Source organism: Bombus fervidus, chromosome 17, assembly GCF_041682495.2.
Source record: "Bombus fervidus isolate BK054 chromosome 17, iyBomFerv1, whole genome shotgun sequence".
NCBI classification, from domain to species: Eukaryota; Metazoa; Arthropoda; class Insecta; order Hymenoptera; family Apidae; genus Bombus; species Bombus fervidus.
Genome location: NC_091533.1, coordinates 6,257,597 through 6,276,403, shown reverse-complemented (window position 1 = coordinate 6,276,403; position 18,807 = coordinate 6,257,597). Strand labels below are relative to the sequence as shown.

The 18,807-nt window shown below is 43.7% G+C and overlaps 1 protein-coding gene across 4 annotated transcripts in view; it reads right to left on the bottom strand.

Moving 5' to 3' along the window:
- Positions 1 to 18,807, bottom strand: part of Ush (Zinc finger protein ush) — a 198,239-nt gene that overhangs the window by 2,478 nt on the left and 176,954 nt on the right. For 2 of the 4 annotated variants that reach the window (XM_072020143.1, XM_072020139.1), the window contains exons 2-6: positions 3,097 to 3,353; positions 2,211 to 2,607; positions 1,127 to 1,858; positions 463 to 868; positions 27 to 285 (exon numbers count right to left, since the gene is read on the bottom strand). In XM_072020143.1, coding sequence (XP_071876244.1) covers positions 27 to 285; positions 463 to 868; positions 1,127 to 1,858; positions 2,211 to 2,607; positions 3,097 to 3,353 — 2,051 coding nt within the window. The remainder of the gene's footprint in view (positions 1 to 26; positions 286 to 462; positions 869 to 1,126; positions 1,859 to 2,210; positions 2,608 to 3,096; positions 3,354 to 18,807) is intronic. The other 2 variants (XM_072020142.1, XM_072020140.1) reach the window with 2 other exon arrangements.

Genomic DNA, 18,807 nt, shown 5'->3' with positions numbered 1-18,807 from the left:
ATATATATAGAGGGACCGATACTAACTTTGCACTTGGAGCATCGCGAATGATGTTCCTGAGGTTCTGGCCTTTTGGGACAGTAAAACGCTTGATGAGCTACCAGATTATCCATAGATGCGAACTTGATACCACACGCGGCACAGATTAATTGCACTAAAGGAGGCGAGGGTGTTCCAGGTGGTGGAGGACTATTGCTGACCGTTGTCTCTCTTGCCTGACAATAATGCTTTTTATGTGCGACGAAGTTCTCATGCCGACAGAACACGATATTACATTCTTTGCATCTGAAAATCGAACAATTTTCTATAATTTCCGGATCATCTGGATCCTTTTACGTATCAGTTATATACAATAAGCCGAATTACTTATCAGTTTTTTGACCGATCAATTTAAGATTAAAATACTGAAACTACATGAAAGGAATCGTCACACTGTGTTATGAAAACGTCAGAGTATCTTACCTCGAGACACCTTGCTTCACAAGAACCCCAGGAACAGGGGGTGGTGGAAGTTCAGCCAGTCTGAGAGCGAGTTCCGTCGGCGGAGGAGGTGCAACGGTTCCAGTAGCCGTAGGAGCAGAACCAATGGACCTTGCTCTAGGACTTCCGCTTCCTCTTGACCTAGGACTACCAGGTGGTGGAGGTAGAGAAGAGGGCGCCGGCGATACCCTGTTCTCTTTTTCATCTTGATGAGCTGGTGACTTTCTAACGCTCAAATCGAGTGGCGCTGAACCCGATGGCGACGTCGACGATGCCACGACGGACGCTGGTGTCGTTGGTTTGTTCGCTGCTCGGAGAACCGGTGAAGGTTCGACCACGGTGTTCTGCGCTGTGGTAGCCAGACCTCTTGTCATCGGTTGAAGATGACCTACAAAAGAATGCCACTTGTCAGTTTAATTCCTTTTTGGATTTTCGTGGTTATGAGATTCATAATTTTAACTCGTACACGTATTCATAAGATGCGAATTTAACTTCATTTAAGATTCCCAATAAATGGAGTTCTTCTACCACGATACGATTCAAACTTCTCTACTCATTTTAACGAATACAACAGCTTCTTAAATTTTAATCGCAAGCATACAAGTAACTTGGAAGATCCAAATAAACTGTTATTAAAAGTACGTACCATTTGGAAGAAGAAAGCACGCAGTATCAGGCGCGGGCAAAGTGGGTGCTGCCAAGACACTAGCACCTCGGAACAAAGAGTACGGTACAATCAAAATAGGATTTGTAGGTAGCGCCAGACAAGGTTGCGGAGGCGGCGATTCACCGGGACTAGCGCTCGTCGGTGGCGAAGCTTTTACCGACGAGGAAGCTACCGTAGCTGTTGGTGGCGTATCTTTGACCACGTGCCTAGTACTACAATAATGCGTCTTGTGCGCTCTATAAGTCTTCAGGGAGCTGAATCGAATATCGCAGTTTCTGCAATATCTCTCCGCCTCTTCGTTCAACGAGCCGTTCGAGGCATTTGCCGCGCCACTTCCTGGAGTAGTAGCTGTAGTCGGAGCGGTTGGTATCGTGGGTGGTGCAGGAGATGCAGCATGCATTCTCATGTGTCTGTTCAACGAGACCTTCTTGTCCGCGCTGTACGAGCAGTGAGGGCAGGCATATGCTTTTCTCACTTCGAATTTATTGGACTTTTCCTCGTCCTCTTCGTTGGCGGTGTCCTCCTCGAGTCGGGGACGATGAGCGCAGTAGAAAGTGCGATGCGCTTCGAGGGTGCTCGCTGAGCTAAAACGGATGCCGCATGGAGGACAGAAGAGAGGTGCTGGCCTGGCTGGCTCCACAGTGATCGTCTCCTTGCCATCGGTTGGAAGTACGAACAAACGACCTGAGGCGATTGCTGCAATGTTAGTTTCTTCGAGTGAGTTGCATATTCTGTCTGTAGTTCTGTGTATTTCAAAAATAGCTGATACATTAACGGTGTTTCGTAAAGAACTAGAGGTATAGCTATCGAGAAGCAATATTTTAATATCTTTGGTATTTTAACATTACGACAGGCAATAGTTTAAAACTTACGAAGACAGCGGAAAAACATACGTTTAATCTCAAGATTAAATAGGAAGACACTCGTGGTATCATGGAATTAATTCTGAAGCGATTCTTTCGTTATTTTGAACAGTTCGGTTGAGAAATACGAGCAGGTTCGATATAATAGAAATAATACGCAGACCAGTGTTACAGCAGATTGTTTTATTAATTAATATTACCATTTTGAAGTCCAGCCGGAAGAGGTGGCACAGGATTCGGTGGCGAGGTATTTTCCGGTTTGACGGTGAGCGCGACTACGGCGGCGGGCCGAAGAGCTGGATCCGTCGCCAGACTAGGATTGAGTCTCAGTCTTGGTGCAGCTTCATCGTCGAGTTTCAACTTTTTCTCGGTCGGTGGATCGTCCGTATTCGATCGTCTCGACGAGTCCTCCGAGTCTCGCCTGCACATGGATTCCCGTCTTCTTGTCGAGGACGACGAAGAGGACGACGATCTCGGTTGACAGTCCTCTTCTTTGACCATGACCAGATTGGACTCTTCGTCCGTGTCTTTCGGACTCGATTCTCGCGTCTGATTGGATCTCGGGGTGACATGTCGATCTCTTAAGCTTCTTGCAACCTGTGCGACAAATATTTACAAATTTTGTAAGCCAAGTTACCGAGTGATTAATTCTACAAGACGAACAGGGTAATTTTTACTAAGCAAGTAAAATTGTAGCCTTCTATTCGTTTTAGATATTTCTCGGGAAACGTATGAGATCTAAGTTTTACGAAGTAAGATGCTATTTACCCCAAAATAACTCACAAGTTTAATCATCATAGTTGCGAACCGATCGAGAATAAGATCGTTTGTTAATTATTACGCGAGATTGATCAAATGTTAAATATTAGGTCGTCCGAAAAGTTTCTTTCGTTTTATAAGGAAACAATGGATGCACAACATTTTCCGTTTCGTATTATTTTATCGAATTACGTACGATCCATTTTGTTCTATCAAAATAAAGATCATAACGTTCGACAGATTAGGTTTCATGTTTGTATAAGGATGCATCGTTGTAAAGGACAGGTCTGTAAAAGAAAGATACTTTTCGGACAACCTAATATTTACCTCGATATCTTCGGTAAGACTAGCCAGTCGTTTCCGAGCGTCTTCGGGGAGCACGCTGAGCCTCAATCTGATATCCTCAGCGGCCGAATTCGCGATCGCAACGGACGAGGAAGGGGGATTCAGTCTCGGTGGTGGCGGTAAACTCGATTCCTCCTCGACGACCGGCGCGATCGGGCTGGAAACCGCCGATCCACCGCCTTCCACTCCGCTGCTCACCGATGGTGTCTTCTCCGAGTCGCTCCATTCCTCATCCTCCCCTGTAACCATAAAGAAACGTTACTTTAATTTCTATCAATCTTCTCAAACAGAAATACCATTCCAACTAACAATTCAATGTCTTCCTTTACTTCGGCCAAACCAAAACTCACTAACAAATTTGTCGATATTAATAAAAAGGAAAAATAAAATAAAATAATAGAACGATAGAAGCAAGTATAACGTATCTTCCATAAATATTCTCGCGTATTTCAATATTAGAATCGTACGTTTTTTCAGGCAATTCCAACGACAGTTTATAAATTCCTCGGAAACGACCATGGCCCGTGAAGACGGATCCACGTGGAAGGAACGTCGTCTCGGCGGAGCCGGAAGTGGTGGGCGATGGAAAAAAGCGAGAAGAAAAAAAAAAAATGCCCGGCACGCACGTTAAACGACGCGTCTCTATGGCCGTTCGACTCCCTAATGGTCGTTCGCCACGCCAGCCTTTGCGTACCCTCTGTTCCCTTCTCCCTGCTATTCCTTTCACCTATCTTTCTTTATTCGATTATCTATCCTTCTGCCAGCTACCCCACTCGCTGCACCCTTCGCACGCCTCTGCAGGTCCCCACCATTCGACGAGGCGCTTCCTCGACGAAAGGGGCTACTCTCGCGTCGAAATCTCGGATAAGTTCGACACCATGGGGTTGTTCGGCTTATTGCCTAGCCACGGCGTCCTGTGAAACGACGCGCACGCTTTCGTAGGATCTGAAAACGCTTTTTGTACAATATAATTTGGAAAGTTTCAGGTTCGTCAGACTCGTGACGCTGAAGCGTGGAAACCGACTAAATAAAACATTTCGATTTCGATGTATATCTTGGATTTGACTCGCGGATCGAGGAAGTTGTACCGTGAGAATATTTCCACTGGGCGGCTTGTGAGACCGAGGAATTCATAGTTTGTTTTATTAATGTGTTAATGTTGTGGGAAATGGAACGGTTACGTAAGTTCCTCGTCGTTTAACTACTTTATCTTTCAAGCTCTCTCGCTCCGCCTTCTTGCATCCTTTTTCAACGACAGTCTATCTTAAAGCGAAATTAACGGACGTAAAAGTTTTTCTACCTGAAACATATTTAGTCCTAAAATACCTGAATTTTCCATTCGTTTCTTTTTTTTTTTTTCACTTGTTTCTGACAAGAGCAGCTTCAGCTTCGATCCTCAGGATCAAGTTCACCTTAACACGAAACAATCGAAGAAAGAGATAATCTGATAGATTCCACTTATGGCGTTTTTCATCCGTGCTCTTCAAATATGAAAAAACAAACGTTTGGCGGACGTTAAGCTGCAAAAGGCAGGATCCTCGACATCCGAAAATTCAACCCTATACACATCGAATCCGCAGAAATGGCTGTACTTCGGTAAAATCCTGTTGCCAAGCAGTAAAACGAGTCTGGACAAAGCATCGACACCTCCGATCACCGTATCTCTGTCCGTGGTTTCTCTCTTGCCCGGTGATCCTTCGCGCGGATATATGCCAGGAAGGCGGGACAAAACGGACTACACCATCCAGGTGGGTTGTCCTCGAAATCGAGACGACACGCGTATCGTCCGTCGAATTACCCGGATGCTTTAATTGCCTGCTTGGGCGAGGCTCGTCGGGACTTTCTCGTTGTACACGAGCGAGAGAAGCGAGACGAGAAGAAACGAGGTAAGAGGAGGCGAGATGCCGAGGTAGATTGGGCAAAGGGTTGCAGCGCACTTCTAGCCTATCCACGGCTCGCATCTACAGCTCGGTCGTGTTCCTTCTGCCTCTCTGTAAATAAGCGGTCATCGATGGATCGGACCGACTCTCGCCAGCACCATCGCGTTCCTCCTTCGTCCTTCTTCCTTCTCGTGGCATCTTCTCCTTTTCCTAATGCTATCTTCTGCCTTCAAGGCCCTATTTCTTCCAGTTCAGCTTGTCGTCGTTGCTCGTTGCACGAGGAGGCGAGGAAGAGAGCATTCTTAATTGCACGCGCGTACAAGCTACCTGGGTCCGCGGAACACGCTCGTCTCGCGTTTACGCGCGAGCTTCGTTGCGGTGAAGTTGATCGAAATTGTGCAAGTATTGTATCAGTTGCTCGAATTTTCCTGTCATACAATTACTTTCGACCAGGGCGATTTTTGAGTTTCAGTTTTGAAGATCAGGGGGAAAGAAGCTTTTCTTACGAATCTTTCGAAATCGTCAGAGAACGTAGTACTTTGTTTCTACAATAGTATCTTTGTTACTGAAAATATGACATAATTTTTACGATATAATCGATACAACGAAAGAAGCAGTTTATTATTCCAATCGATTTCAATTTACTCAATACATATTATTATTCCTGCACGTATTCCTGGTATCGTACGTATAGATGGTAATTTTTCTTGAATTTTTCTCGTAACTTTTCACTCATATCGACGTACAAACAGCCACCATTAACGATTCTCTTAACTTTTCAAAAAGCAAATAAATTCGTGTTCAATAAACCGAATCATTTTAGTATCGGGACAATTGGAATCACCGATCGGTTACGGAACACGCGATTGAATCTTCGTCGAGGACATTCTCTCTCGAAATGACTCTATCAAGCACGAACGATGTCCCACGAAGTGAACTATTAAACCCGCAAACGGTCGTCCAGTCGCCTCTATCTGCCTTTCATTCTCGTTACCGGCTTCGACCATTCTTAATTGCACGTGCATGCAAACGTTCAACGGCCGATCGAGAGGGCTGCACCTTGCTCGCCTACAACCACCTACTACAATCGCCACCAACCACCTCCGGGTTCGTTGAGGGTGTAATATATCTCGAAAAGAAGACGGTGGTGGTGGTGGCCGATGGTGGAGGGCAGATGGGGGCACGAGGGGGGCAAACACGGCCGCCATTAACATATCCGCGGGCTGATAAGCCATTCTCAGAACCGATACCGCGCCCGTGTACACCTTCGGCCCCGCTTTATGCGAGAAACGAACAGCCGCGTGAGAAACGGAGTTCGGAAGCTCTCCTGCTCTTTGCCACTTACGCCATTGTTCCCTTTGTTGAGTGGTTTTAATTGAATTTAGAAACAACCGCACCTGTTACCTGTTAGTCAATGTTTAGATGGTCTTTCTTCGCAAGTCTTTTCTTCGAGCTTGATTTCTTTCGTTTGTTCCAGAAAGATTCGTTTGGAAATTGTTCTTGTTTTTGAAAAGGATTGTAACTTGATGATTGGTTATAGATCTTAAAGCCGATGGTAGAGAAGTAATAGCAGAGATTTATTTTTTAAAAGTCAAATTATCGACCAAATCTCTTTGATATACGGCAAATATTTTTGATGGTTTTCAAAGATTCTGTTTAAGCTCGTTCCTTGGTCGTTAAAAAATATATTGCGAATAAGGAGCAGAGACACGTGCTCGTCGTGTAAAAATTACATATCGTATAGCGTGTCGTAGTCGCGGCACGTGGCCCATTTTCAGCCAGGTATTACATTATAATTTATCGCATCGTATGCATGTTGGAACGCTATACGGTACAACTCCATTTATTAGCATAAAATTTTAGTTAATGCCTAATTAACTGAACTGCTGTCGACCGAAGCCATTATTAAAGTAAAAAAGAAAAAAAAAAAGAAAAGAAAAGACTGGATAATGGGCAGAGTTGGAAAACACCTATTGCGTAAACTGTTTATTCCTCGTTATCATCAAATAAATTAAGTTCTACTATACTTTCAGCCCATAAATCCTTCTTCCCCTTTTATTCTCTTAAGCCTCACAACGTCTTTCCAACTTCGCTATACAACGAATTTCTACCATTAAAATCTCACTGAAACAATTTACAAAAAACCTAGAATTCCATTCTGTCTCACAATTCGTACAATCAGCCCTCAGTTTCCATCGACTACGACCTCTTCCTGATTACCGTGAGCCAGCAGCGAACACGTTGAGTCTACTTCCTTCCAATTGGGTACTCGTCATCCGCTGTTGGCTGGACGCGTAGCTGGCACCCGAAGGAAGAAGGATACGACGGCAGTACACCGGTGCGGTGGCAGGAAAACGAGCGCAACGGTAGCAGCTTCATCGGCGCTATGCAAATAGGATCCTGATCGTGACGCGGGTAGGCAAACACGCGACGTACAGGTAACAGGCAGGGCTAGTGAGGCCTGAGTGAGTCCTCTTTGCTTCTTCTTCTTCTTCTTCTTCGTCTTGTTTCTTCTTCTTGTTCCTTCTTTCCAAGCTGTATTATGGTAGTGTGTGCCCTCTTTTCACGGGGCCACGACCCATGCCAGAGGTGCATGCCACTCGTACCGATGCATCCATGAACACTTTGCTTTTCTCTTTCTGCCTTTTCTCCTCCCTCCACCATCCCCTCTTCGCTGTTATTCTTTCTTCCTCTTTCCATCGGTAGTCACCGTCTTTTCCTCTCTCTACTCTACCACGCTGCATCGTGGAGATATGCTAATGTAGCCGTCCCGATCGTGACACTGCGGCTGCTAAGTGAGAGCTCAAGTCGCAACCTTCTCATCGGCTCCTACGCCGCGCGTCGAGCCTCTTCCTTGTGGCTACTCGATCTCGCTTCTGTGTTCGCTTCATCCTGTTCCTCTTCCTCTGGCTGAACGCTTCGGTTGTCGTCCGAACGCTATGGTTGACAGTCGCGTTCCGTTTCGGACGACGTTTCTATGGTAAGCTTTATAGGACACCTCGAGGACAGTTTAGACGTAGCGTAAGAGAATTAGAGTCGACGTTGATGGAGTTTGATCGAGAGAGTTGGATATCGATTGGATCGTTTTATAGTCGCGCGTAGGCAGGAAGATGAGAGACAAGCGGAATTCTTTTTGTATAATAATTTATCGATGTATCAATAATATTATCGTTCTCCTTAAAACATACCTGCGAGACTTTTAATACTTTCTTGCGTCGTTGCTGTTAGTATATAAAATATAATTTCACCTTAAAATGGTACGAAACGACGAAAACGTTTTAAACGTTTTAAAAATATTTCAACGTAACTTAAAAATGAAAAAGTTGCTAGACGAGTGACTTTATAAAATTGTACAGAAGACACTAAGGAATTCTGGCTTTCATCCCTAGGTTAAAGGACGATTTGATCTTAATTTCTTTCGAGTGGCATGTAACGAAGAAGCAACCGTTTCGCTGGTTAAAGCATCGATTCCTTTAGAAACGATGGTCGCTGGAAAACATTCGATCGGATGGTACTCGAGCAATCGTAGCTGGTGGACAAGGATCGCGCCGTCCCTTGTACTACAACATTATGCACAATTTACCGGACGACGTCTCTAGAAACGAAACTGTCCATGTTCCGATTCAATTAAACACCGATGCAATCGATCAATTCAATTCGTCCCGTTACACTTAGCTCTTCAAGATTCACCAAGCATCGGTGCAAGCACACCTCATTAAAACGCAAATCTACCCGATCGATCCGATATCTTCGATCTGCCTTTATTCCGGCTTGCTCCTCGCCTCCGTCGTTTTCTTCGTCGTCTCGACGAGGGGGTGCCGGCCGGAGGGGAACGAGAGAGAGGATCTTATACGAGACCGTCCACCGTTCAGTCCATCCCTTCCAAGAAGTTCAGATCACGTCGCGGAGAACATTATTCATGCAAAGCTCTTACTACGTCCACCTCGTCTTCTATCTGCGTATCAACACGCATGGCTATACGTGGCCGTCATACGTGTAGTGACACGGCGACCAGGCGATTCGAATTGCCTGCGATCACCGTGTCTTGAGAATTTCGACGGATAATTAATCAACTATACGAAAAGAGGAAACGGAAATCTTAGGCAAATCGAAGATTCCCGTTTTGCGTATTTGCATCTTCGATCAGATCGTAAAAGACGATATAAGATCTTTACATACGATACGGGAACGCAAGTTTTCAAATTTAACATTTAGTTTCGTCGCTAAGAAAATTACTTTCGTACCTTTGGCTAGCTTACAGAGCTCTATATTATAAGTTAACGAAGTTCTAATAACAAGCTGTGTTAATTACTCCTTGTCTTGGTATCGCTGATTTCCTCTTCCAATATCTCCAGGCAATTATACTCGTTCGTCTCGTATCACGTGTTGTCGGTCAATTAGAAATCATAAATAACACTGTGACGCATCATGTAATGACACAGGTCAGATTGCGAACGTGTCACACAAATTGCATCATTCCTTTCAAGAAAAACTATTTATCCGTTTAATCGACATCTAATCGAGTCGATGCATGTTGTTAAACGCCACTACAAAAATCGAACAAACTAATCTACCTATCGAACATCATTTTCTACTTTTACGAAAGAAAACTAACGCGAAAACTACAGCTTCTTCGAATGGCTGCAGGATATAATAAATCTTCGGTTGAACGACGTTAAACAAGGATTGCTCGATCGACCAGGCGTATCTCGCGGATCGATCCGAAAATTTAATTACACCGTAGATCGATCGAGGATCGTCCATGAAGATCGCGTATCGATGTTTTTGAACGTAACACGAGGGATCGGAGAAACGTAACACCTCGCGTGCTCACCTGTCCATGCGAGAGTATTTCACGTGACGAGCTCTCGCGTGTGCACATACGTAGGACAATAATGATAGTAATTATGCTAAAGGGCAACGATAAATCCCGGGCGTCGATATCGTGACGAGATAGCGTAACATTTCGACTTTCAGCCATTTACCACTTAATTACTCGATCAGAGCCGGACGGTCGATCGGAACGAAAATACGCGCCGATTACTAGCTGGGAATATTATTAGTTCATTGAGCCGAGTGAATAAAGCTAATGGTGTTCGTTATTAGTGCAATTATGCCGCTATATTATGTCCTAATGGCGATATTTAACGATGGATATAGCGTATGTATGAGACTAGTAATGGTTGCTCTCTCGTTGCTAGTTATACCTGTTGAAAGTTTATTACGTTGCTGGCACGTTTGTTGTTCCCAGCTATGATGCATTTTGATTTTATGCACGTTGATTTTATCGATCTCAGATTATCTTAGCTCGCCTGCGTTCAGCTTCCCGACCTCCAAAATTGTTATTATCAGACACAAATTCACGTACGATATTCCTGAAGACAACTTAGAGAGCAAAAACCTAGGTATCCTTAACGCTGGAACTTTAACACGAAGCTATTCTACCAAAACCAGTGAAAATGACTGGTCTTTAAAAAATACGTAATAGTAGAATATTTTTATATTGATTTATTACTTTCTTACAGAAGCAATTCCATGTTATGTAGTACATTTTTGGTATTATTAATCCATCCGGGACCATGATCCCTAATCGAGGGTTGATAGATTTATAAAATTGTAGAACCAGTCGTTTCGATTGGTGTGGTATTTCTAGCGTTAGCATTTGGCGATCTAGCGATCGATCCGGAATTTTCCTGATATCTGATATCGTCATATTGAAAGATACGCGGTAAGAATTTTCAAAACGTGTGGGAAGTTGCACAAAACGAGGAAACTGGTTAATCGGGGTTCGATAAACAGATCGCAGGACCCTTGTACACTTTGACGAGTACCAATCGTTTTGACTGGTATTGGTATGAGTAGCCTTGATACAAAATTATTTTGTGTTTGAATACATAAAAAACAAAATAAAGTTCATTATATTATTCTTTTAATTATCGTTGCGAAAGTCATTATGGAAGAAATATAACACGAAGTAGGAATTTTAAAATAAAATTGTAAAACCAACCAATTTGACTTGTGTGATAGTTCTAGTGTTAAACTAAAGAATTTAAGAAAACTTACCTTTCTTATATCTTATATATTGTTGTATATTGTCTGCGTTATATGTATTCTTGTATTTTTAAATAAAAAAGAAAGAAAGAAACAATTTTTTAGAAAGTAAAGAGGAAGATGCGAAAAGAAGGAATAAATTCCTTAACTGCTCATCATCAGTTTGTGTTTTCCATCGACCGATTAACGCGTTCCTCGTCTCGGTTACAACGCGGACCCGTGTCCCGCTCATTGTCTATTTCGCCCGTAGAATAAATAGATAAACAAATGATCGCCATAAATTCCCATACGATTGTCCTACGTCGAAAGCATTCTCGTACGGGAGAACGATCTCCGATCAGCGCCGGGACGCAGCTGTTTCTTCTTTTATCTCGCGACAGGAACAGGATCCGTGCAGGTCGTTTCGCTTGCTAGCAGGACCTTCGAGGGACGTTATCAGTACTCGCCATCTGTCACCGAGCTTGGTTTTCACTGCTTTTGCTGGTGATTTTTTCTGGTGCCGGTGAAAACCAGAAATCGAGCCCGCCCAGCCGTGCTGCGAGGAGCAACGTACCGCGTCTCGCTCTCTTTGTCCTTTAAATCAAACTACGAATATCCTGAATAACACGGGTATCGTTCAAGATTTTCCCATAGAAACCCGAAATTGATATATTCGATTTAATTAAAAGCGAACTAGAACAAATTTGACAAAAAGTTTGTTGGAAAAGTCCAAACGCCTAGACCTTAATCGTTATCCTTGAGTCGTATAGGTGACCAGGATAATTTACGTTACTTAATATCAAGATATACATGTATTTTGAATGTCGTTATTTTCAATGCCTCGGATATATATACAATGTTTGATAAAATAAAATATTTGGAAAATAAGTACCGCACTACAACGATACCAGTCGTGGGTTAAACACATTTATTCTTACAATGAATGGATCGAGGGGCAGAACATTGAAGTTTACGAATTACCATAAACCACCGCACAATCCAGAAAATGCATTTAAAGGAAACCAGATGTAACATAGACGAGCAAAAAGAATGCATCGAACTGCAGGGAGCACGCTGTCGAGGTGCGAGTACCGAGGGAAAAAAGGAAAAGGTTTATCTGTTCGAGTGTCTCCGCTGGTGTCAACGGCTGGTATCTCTTAATGACTGCCCCATCTTTCAAGGCTTAATCGTCGACACGTATAAAGCATATCCCTGGCTCTCTGCATATTCAATGCGCATGGTCTCAACGGGCTCGTGCTGCGTACACGCGTTGAAAATTATCTGCCGCCTCCTCCTTCGATTAAAATTCCGGATTCCCGTTTTCTGGAGGCAACAAAACGTCCTGCCCACGATACCAACTTATTCACGAATCACGCCATCTCCCTTTTCTTTCTTTCGCCTCTTTTTCTCTTCCTCTCGAGCTCCTGTAACGACGTTTCTAAACCAAAGAGGCTGTTACAATAAGGAGACGCTTCTCGATAATTTTAAACGACCAACTTAAAATCGAGCAAAATCAAATCACTCTTCAAACGCCGCTACAAGCTCGATAGACTTTTGCATCGTTTTAGAAAATAGAAGACGGTTGTTTACGATCTACGCTTGTCACTCGTCGATTTATCGTCGATTAGTAAATCGACGAGCTACAAATCATATGGTATAAATATTTTAAGAAGAAGAGCGACGGCGCGACAACCGGTGACCAATTTCCTCTCTTCGTTCTCATCGACAAAGAAGATAAAAGTACCATTGAATGCGCACGACAATGGCCGCCAACCGGAGGCTTCCACAGATTGCTTCCAAATAAAACAAATCCACGGCAATTATATTCACAAAATATTCCGGCGAGCCCGGTAGCGATACCATCGAACTGCCTTTCTTCGTTCTTTCGATACAATCAACGAAAATGGATCTGGATCGAGTCTCATTGTGGCAGACGATACTACGAAGCAGCCGAAAGATCTTCGAAGGACCAGTATATAGCAGAACTCGAGCAAGTTAGAGAGACGAGAGAAGAAAAAAAGATGATGGAAAGGGGACGGGAAAGAAAGAATGGTCGTATAAGAGGGATAGGAAAGCAGAGGAATAGCGCGAGGAAGAGAGAGAAACAAGAGGAGAGGAGGGAAGATGGCCAGAACTCGCTTCTCGTCTAGCTACAGATCTAATCTCTCGTTCCCGCGCTGCGTGCCTAATTAAAGATCGATATCTCTCGATATTATTGCACCCCCTCCTTGTACCACCTTCCAGCCACCCTGCCATCCTCCCCCTCCGCCACGTAGCAGGTTATTAAATTCTCCTATCGCGAGAATCTGGACTGGCCGGTCCTACCCGCTCGTATCTGATCCGGTCAATCTTTAGTCTCGTTACCTTTCGGCCCTCTGTTCGGCCACGATCGAGTCGATTCGACTCTTTACAAATTTCCAAAGAAGACCACAGCCTGAATCAACCATGAGAAACGGCCGACAGTATGGAGAGTAGACTCTCTTTCAGAATCGAGATTTCCTGGATCAACACGAATCCATGGACAGGTTGCAGCTGTCAGAGAGATGATTCTGCGCGGGTTGTTGTGTCGTCTTGTCGTTGGATGGTGAAAGTAGAGCAGAATGTAGGATTTGGAATAGAAATTTGAAACGTAATTTATATCTTTCATAGTAGAAGATTCCTTCACGTTGAATGCGGATAATCGAGGACGCAGAGGATAGATGTTTCAAAGTTTGCGAATGAAATTCGTGTTATATCTCTGGCTAGCGGGAATCTCTTACGTTGAACGTAGATAATTAGACGTACGAGAAGCAGGAATTATTCAAAATCTTTAGAGTATCTACGATAAATGGTTAATACGATAAAATTTCAAGTCCTTCGATGAGGCAAAGTGCCTCACTTTTTTTAAAATGGAAACTTTGAGATGACATTAATTCAGTGTGAATTTCCAGAATCTAACAAATTGTATTTTCATAATAAAAAAAAGAAAAAAGACGAATGATATTATCTAAAACAGAATTCTGTCTGTCAAAAGCACGAGAATAATTCCAACTCGATCCTCGTTGATGAAGAAATTTCGCGGAGCGATCGTTTCGATCATGAAGCGGTGAATCAATCGGAGGACACTGTGAACGCGGCTTAAAACATTGAGACGTGACCAATGCTCGTTGCCACGAAGGCAATGCCACATCGGGCAATTATCGCTCGGCAGGACCTCGACGTGCATACATTAAGGCCGACGAGCTTCCTCTCTTTCTATTCCCTTTGCAACTTGCTCTCTGTTCTCTGCTCGCGACAGAGGTTGCCTGCGAATGACCACGAAGACGAAGACGACAACGACAACGACGACGACGACGACGACGACGACGACGGTGAACCGACACAACGAGATTTCGTATCTGACCAGGACACTTCTCGCCTACCTTCTGGACGACGTTTTAAGATCGATATCGAACCGCTCTGGAAGTCGACCGAATGAATAATTATCAAAGGGCGGGCTCGGTATATCTCGCCACCTTGCCCCCCTCGATCCTCCTCCTGTCTAGTTCTATTTCTTTGATTTTCCTCGTCGGACCACGAAAGTTTTGACTCATGACGCGTTCATCTAGCTGGAGTAGAAACCAGCAACCTGGCGGTGTACTTTTGCTGGATGCTTTCGAAATACCAGATACGGAGATTGGTTTAGTTGCTTTCTAAAGCGGTTGCGATATTTGTTAATAAAGCGTTGTGAATTTTGATATGGAAATTACGTGGTTTTATGACAAATTTTAAGAAAAGCGTTCTGGGAGACGAAGTTGAATAAAAGTGGGATTTATTTTCATTTCTTAACTTTCGGTCTTCGAAAAATACAGTCCACGAGATGATCAATATATGTTATTTGATTTTCAAAATTTAACGAGTTCGTACTTTATGGAAACGATAAAGTTCTCGAAGCCGTTTCCTCAAATGTAGATTATTAAATAAATCTGTCAATCGTCCATTGTCATAAGTTTGCGAATAATCCACAGAGAGCGTCGAAGACAGCAAGCGTGAACGATGCGTGTTAAGCCGGAGTTGGTGGAATCGATGAGCAATTTTCGCAAACCAGATCGTCGTAAAGTCGCCGTTGAGGTATCGAAAACTCGAAGGGGGTCATATTTACGATCGTGTCCACGAACAATCCCCCGCGTAGCGAACTCTCACGTACCTATACGTGCCCAGAGTTAAGCGTGCCGTTATATCTCGGTATAACCAGACTGCGCATTTAGTAGCCGCTAAAATGTTCTAAGAACGTTGTATACAGACCATAAATGTAGTTTTAAAGAAATGAAAAAGGAACAGCGAGTAGCAGAATCTTAGATGATCGTAAAAATATAATCATATAGAAACATAGATCGAGACGGTTGTTAAAATAATTTGATATTACGAAATTCCTAGATTAATTAATTTTATCTCATCGATTTCCATCGAATGGTCTTAGACGAGAGTAAATATACGATAAGAAAGGGTTCTCCTAAAATAGTTGCTCTCGTTCTTCCTCAATATCGTCTTTCTCACGTTCCTCTATCGTATCTGCCGGTGTCAAAACACAACGCATAAATTCACTTGTTCAAGCGTCGATTTACTATATTTTACGAGGAATGACATGTTGCATGCAAACGAGCGTTCATAAAAATTACACCCGCGTGGCAAGTAGCATTATGCACACGGATACACTCGTTGGCGAAACAGCACGTACGTTCGTTTGCCATCGGGGTAGTAAAGTAGCAGCGTACGAACGAGAAACGCGGAGGAACTCCTCGACTTCCAACCGAAGTTGCCAGTTTGCTTCGTACGGGAGGAACGCTTGGAATCGCTCAATTTCGATGATATTGGGCCGTCGTTCGATGTTGCCTGCGTTCGAGAAAAGAGGAACGGGGGTGAAAGAGTCGTAAATCGACGGGAGGGAGACGGAGATACGTGGAAATGGATTTTTATCGAGTGTCTGAGGAAGTCGGCGCGAGGGAACGGCGAGAGTGGAAGTTAATTTTGTGTCGTTTATCGGTATTCCCGTGAGTTACCGGCGTAAATCGCGCCTCGTGCCTCGAATTTCGCTGCCACGATTGATACTCGTATGAAATAAAATCCAGAGTACCGTTGCATTGTTTCATCTTTAACAACGAGGCTGAATTTAATTGGTAAGCAACTATTTCATCACCACGACTTGGTACAAAATTTTAACAGCTTCGACATTTAAGTACTTTCGGTCGTAAAATATTTATAAACAAACAGACGCGTGTATATGAAAAGAATAATTACATCAGATGGATCTTTGCAATGCGACAATCTAACGAATAAAATGATCAAGCGATCAATGGCGATTTTAACAAATTTAACTCGATCGTTTACCCCTCTCGAGTTAGATACTAGGCAGATGTAATTTTATTATTCCAACGTAAATGCAACGTAAACGTTCGTCTTATTTTGTATCGTACAGTCTCGCTGACTATAATCGCATGACGAATGGAGGACCTGGTGTATCAATCTCCAAACCGGTCTAATTCTATAATATCTGAAGCATCCACGATCTCCTTCCTTTCGTCAATCATCCAACCCTCGAGGTGTTCGTGGCGCACAATAAGAGCCTCCGCTTCTCTTTCCGCGGCTCTCTTCTTCCTCACGATCTCCGTCTCTGCGAGTCGATCCAAAGTTTCGCGATAAAATCCACGATAGCGCGTCAGGGGGCGATAGACGAGAGTAAAAGCGGCAGATAGCCTTCGGTGCAACGACGATGAGTTAGAACGAGACGGAACGCAGGGTGAGCGTGTGGGATAGGGTGGCAGAGAGATAAGCTCGATTATGATCCCCGGTGGTTAAAGCCGAAGTTTTTACGGTAGATAAGGTCGCAGGAATGGGTTGCGCGAAGATAATGCCGCGTCCACCCCTTCAACCCTCTCTTTCCATCCCACCTCCTCACGGTTAGCCGTGTTGCTTTTTCTCTGATGCCGCGCCATCTTTCTTAATAAGGCGCTGCTTCCACCCTTTCACGCGGCGAAACCCAACGCTTGACCCGATTTTTCGCATCACGGCGACGATAAGCTTCATACGCCTACGAGATTACGGCGGACGTGGTTTGCTGTCTTCCCAGTGATGTGGAAGATGAATCGCAGAGTGCGTATCGAGATATTTATTCCTTTTTCCGATAGGAATCGAGAAACGTAGTTGATGTTTTATTAATGCCGGAGGGACGAAGAGCGTTGGATAAATGAAAAATAGGGCGAGGGCGGACTCGGAGATATTGAAATAACTAAATCGGAAGCGCGTGAAGCTGCGAAATGTGACATAAGTCACATCGAAGCCAAACTGATCAACTCTATCGCGATTAGTTCTTTGGGTTTTGAGAAATCAAATAATAATCCTATACTGTTGTGTTAAAGGTAAGACAGTTTCACAAAATGGGTTTATCGTATTTGATTTCCGTGTAGTTCAAAGAAGCAAGAAGGTAGAAACGGAAATATGGAATTAACCAGACAATAGAAATACTGAGATAAGATTTGGAAAATATTCGTCGGACTTCATTGCAATAGACATACTCGCAATGTTATAAATTACCTGACAATTTTATTTATGAATACACGATTTGAGTAATTCACAAGTGGCTAGATTTCACGTAGCAATCATCTTCATTAAAACCATCCATAAATTGAAACCGTTCGTTTGATCCACGATCCTTGTCAAGTGCAGCAAATATAATACCATTTAGACCATAATTTTTACTCAAACCGATAATTAAGATATTTTTCGAAAAAGAAGGGGCGAGAAAAATCGGGCGACGAGGAGACGGTGGAGATCCGATTGAAAATTTGTCGAGCACGCGACGGATCCATCCCCCTTTCACGGTGGTGGTTCGTGGGAAAAGGCAGACGGAGGGTGAGCGAGTCGACAGACGGAGAGGGAAGTCGTAAACGTAATCGTGCTTTTTCAGGCGCCTCCACTAAACCACCCCCGACCCATGGCTGCACCGTGCCTTCGGGAGCCGCTTAAAATATTTTTACAGCGTACAGCCACTACGATGTCGCGATATTTCGTGCTTACGTACCGATGATAGCACCTCACCACCCCTAGCGAGCCCTTCACCCGTTCCAATCCGTCTTTTTCCCTCTGCCATTCTCGTTCACCTCTCGGAAGAGATACCGGCGATTTTTAGAATTATTTATCTCGCACTACGGCCACGTAAAAATTAGTGTCTTTCCTTTGGAGGATTAGAGATTCGCCGGAGACAATTTTATTTGCAAAGACGTAGAAACGAGTACTTTTCAAAATCGTAGAATAATTTGTAGGGGCGAATGATTAGGATCGTAGCTACGAACGATGGCACAATTATTTGAAATTTATTCCACTTATTAATTATTATAATAATATTCCAATTATTATTTATAAGTTAGCGTTATTTTCATTTCTAGCCAACTTCCACCCTCCTCGAACGACAATTATCATTTCGCGTCGAAAGATACCACGATAGCTCTATTAAGAACGCTTTAAATTAAAAGAAGAAGAAACCCGAAAGAAATCGAAGAAAGTAGAAAAAGACAAGGGGGTTGGAAGCGATAGAAGAGAAGGTTCTGCGCGACCAGCGATCTTTCGTGCGTGCGAGCAGCGGCGAGGCAAAAATCGTCGAAGCCTTTTAGACGGTTTACGAGCCCGCGGACGAAGTATATCTCGAAGGCTGCCGAAGAGAAAGGCGGACGTTCCGAAAAGAGCAGGAGGAGGAGAACACGAAGACGAAGACGAAGAGAGAAGGAGAAAGAGAGACGAGAGCGAGGTCGGTCGGCAGATACGAAACCGT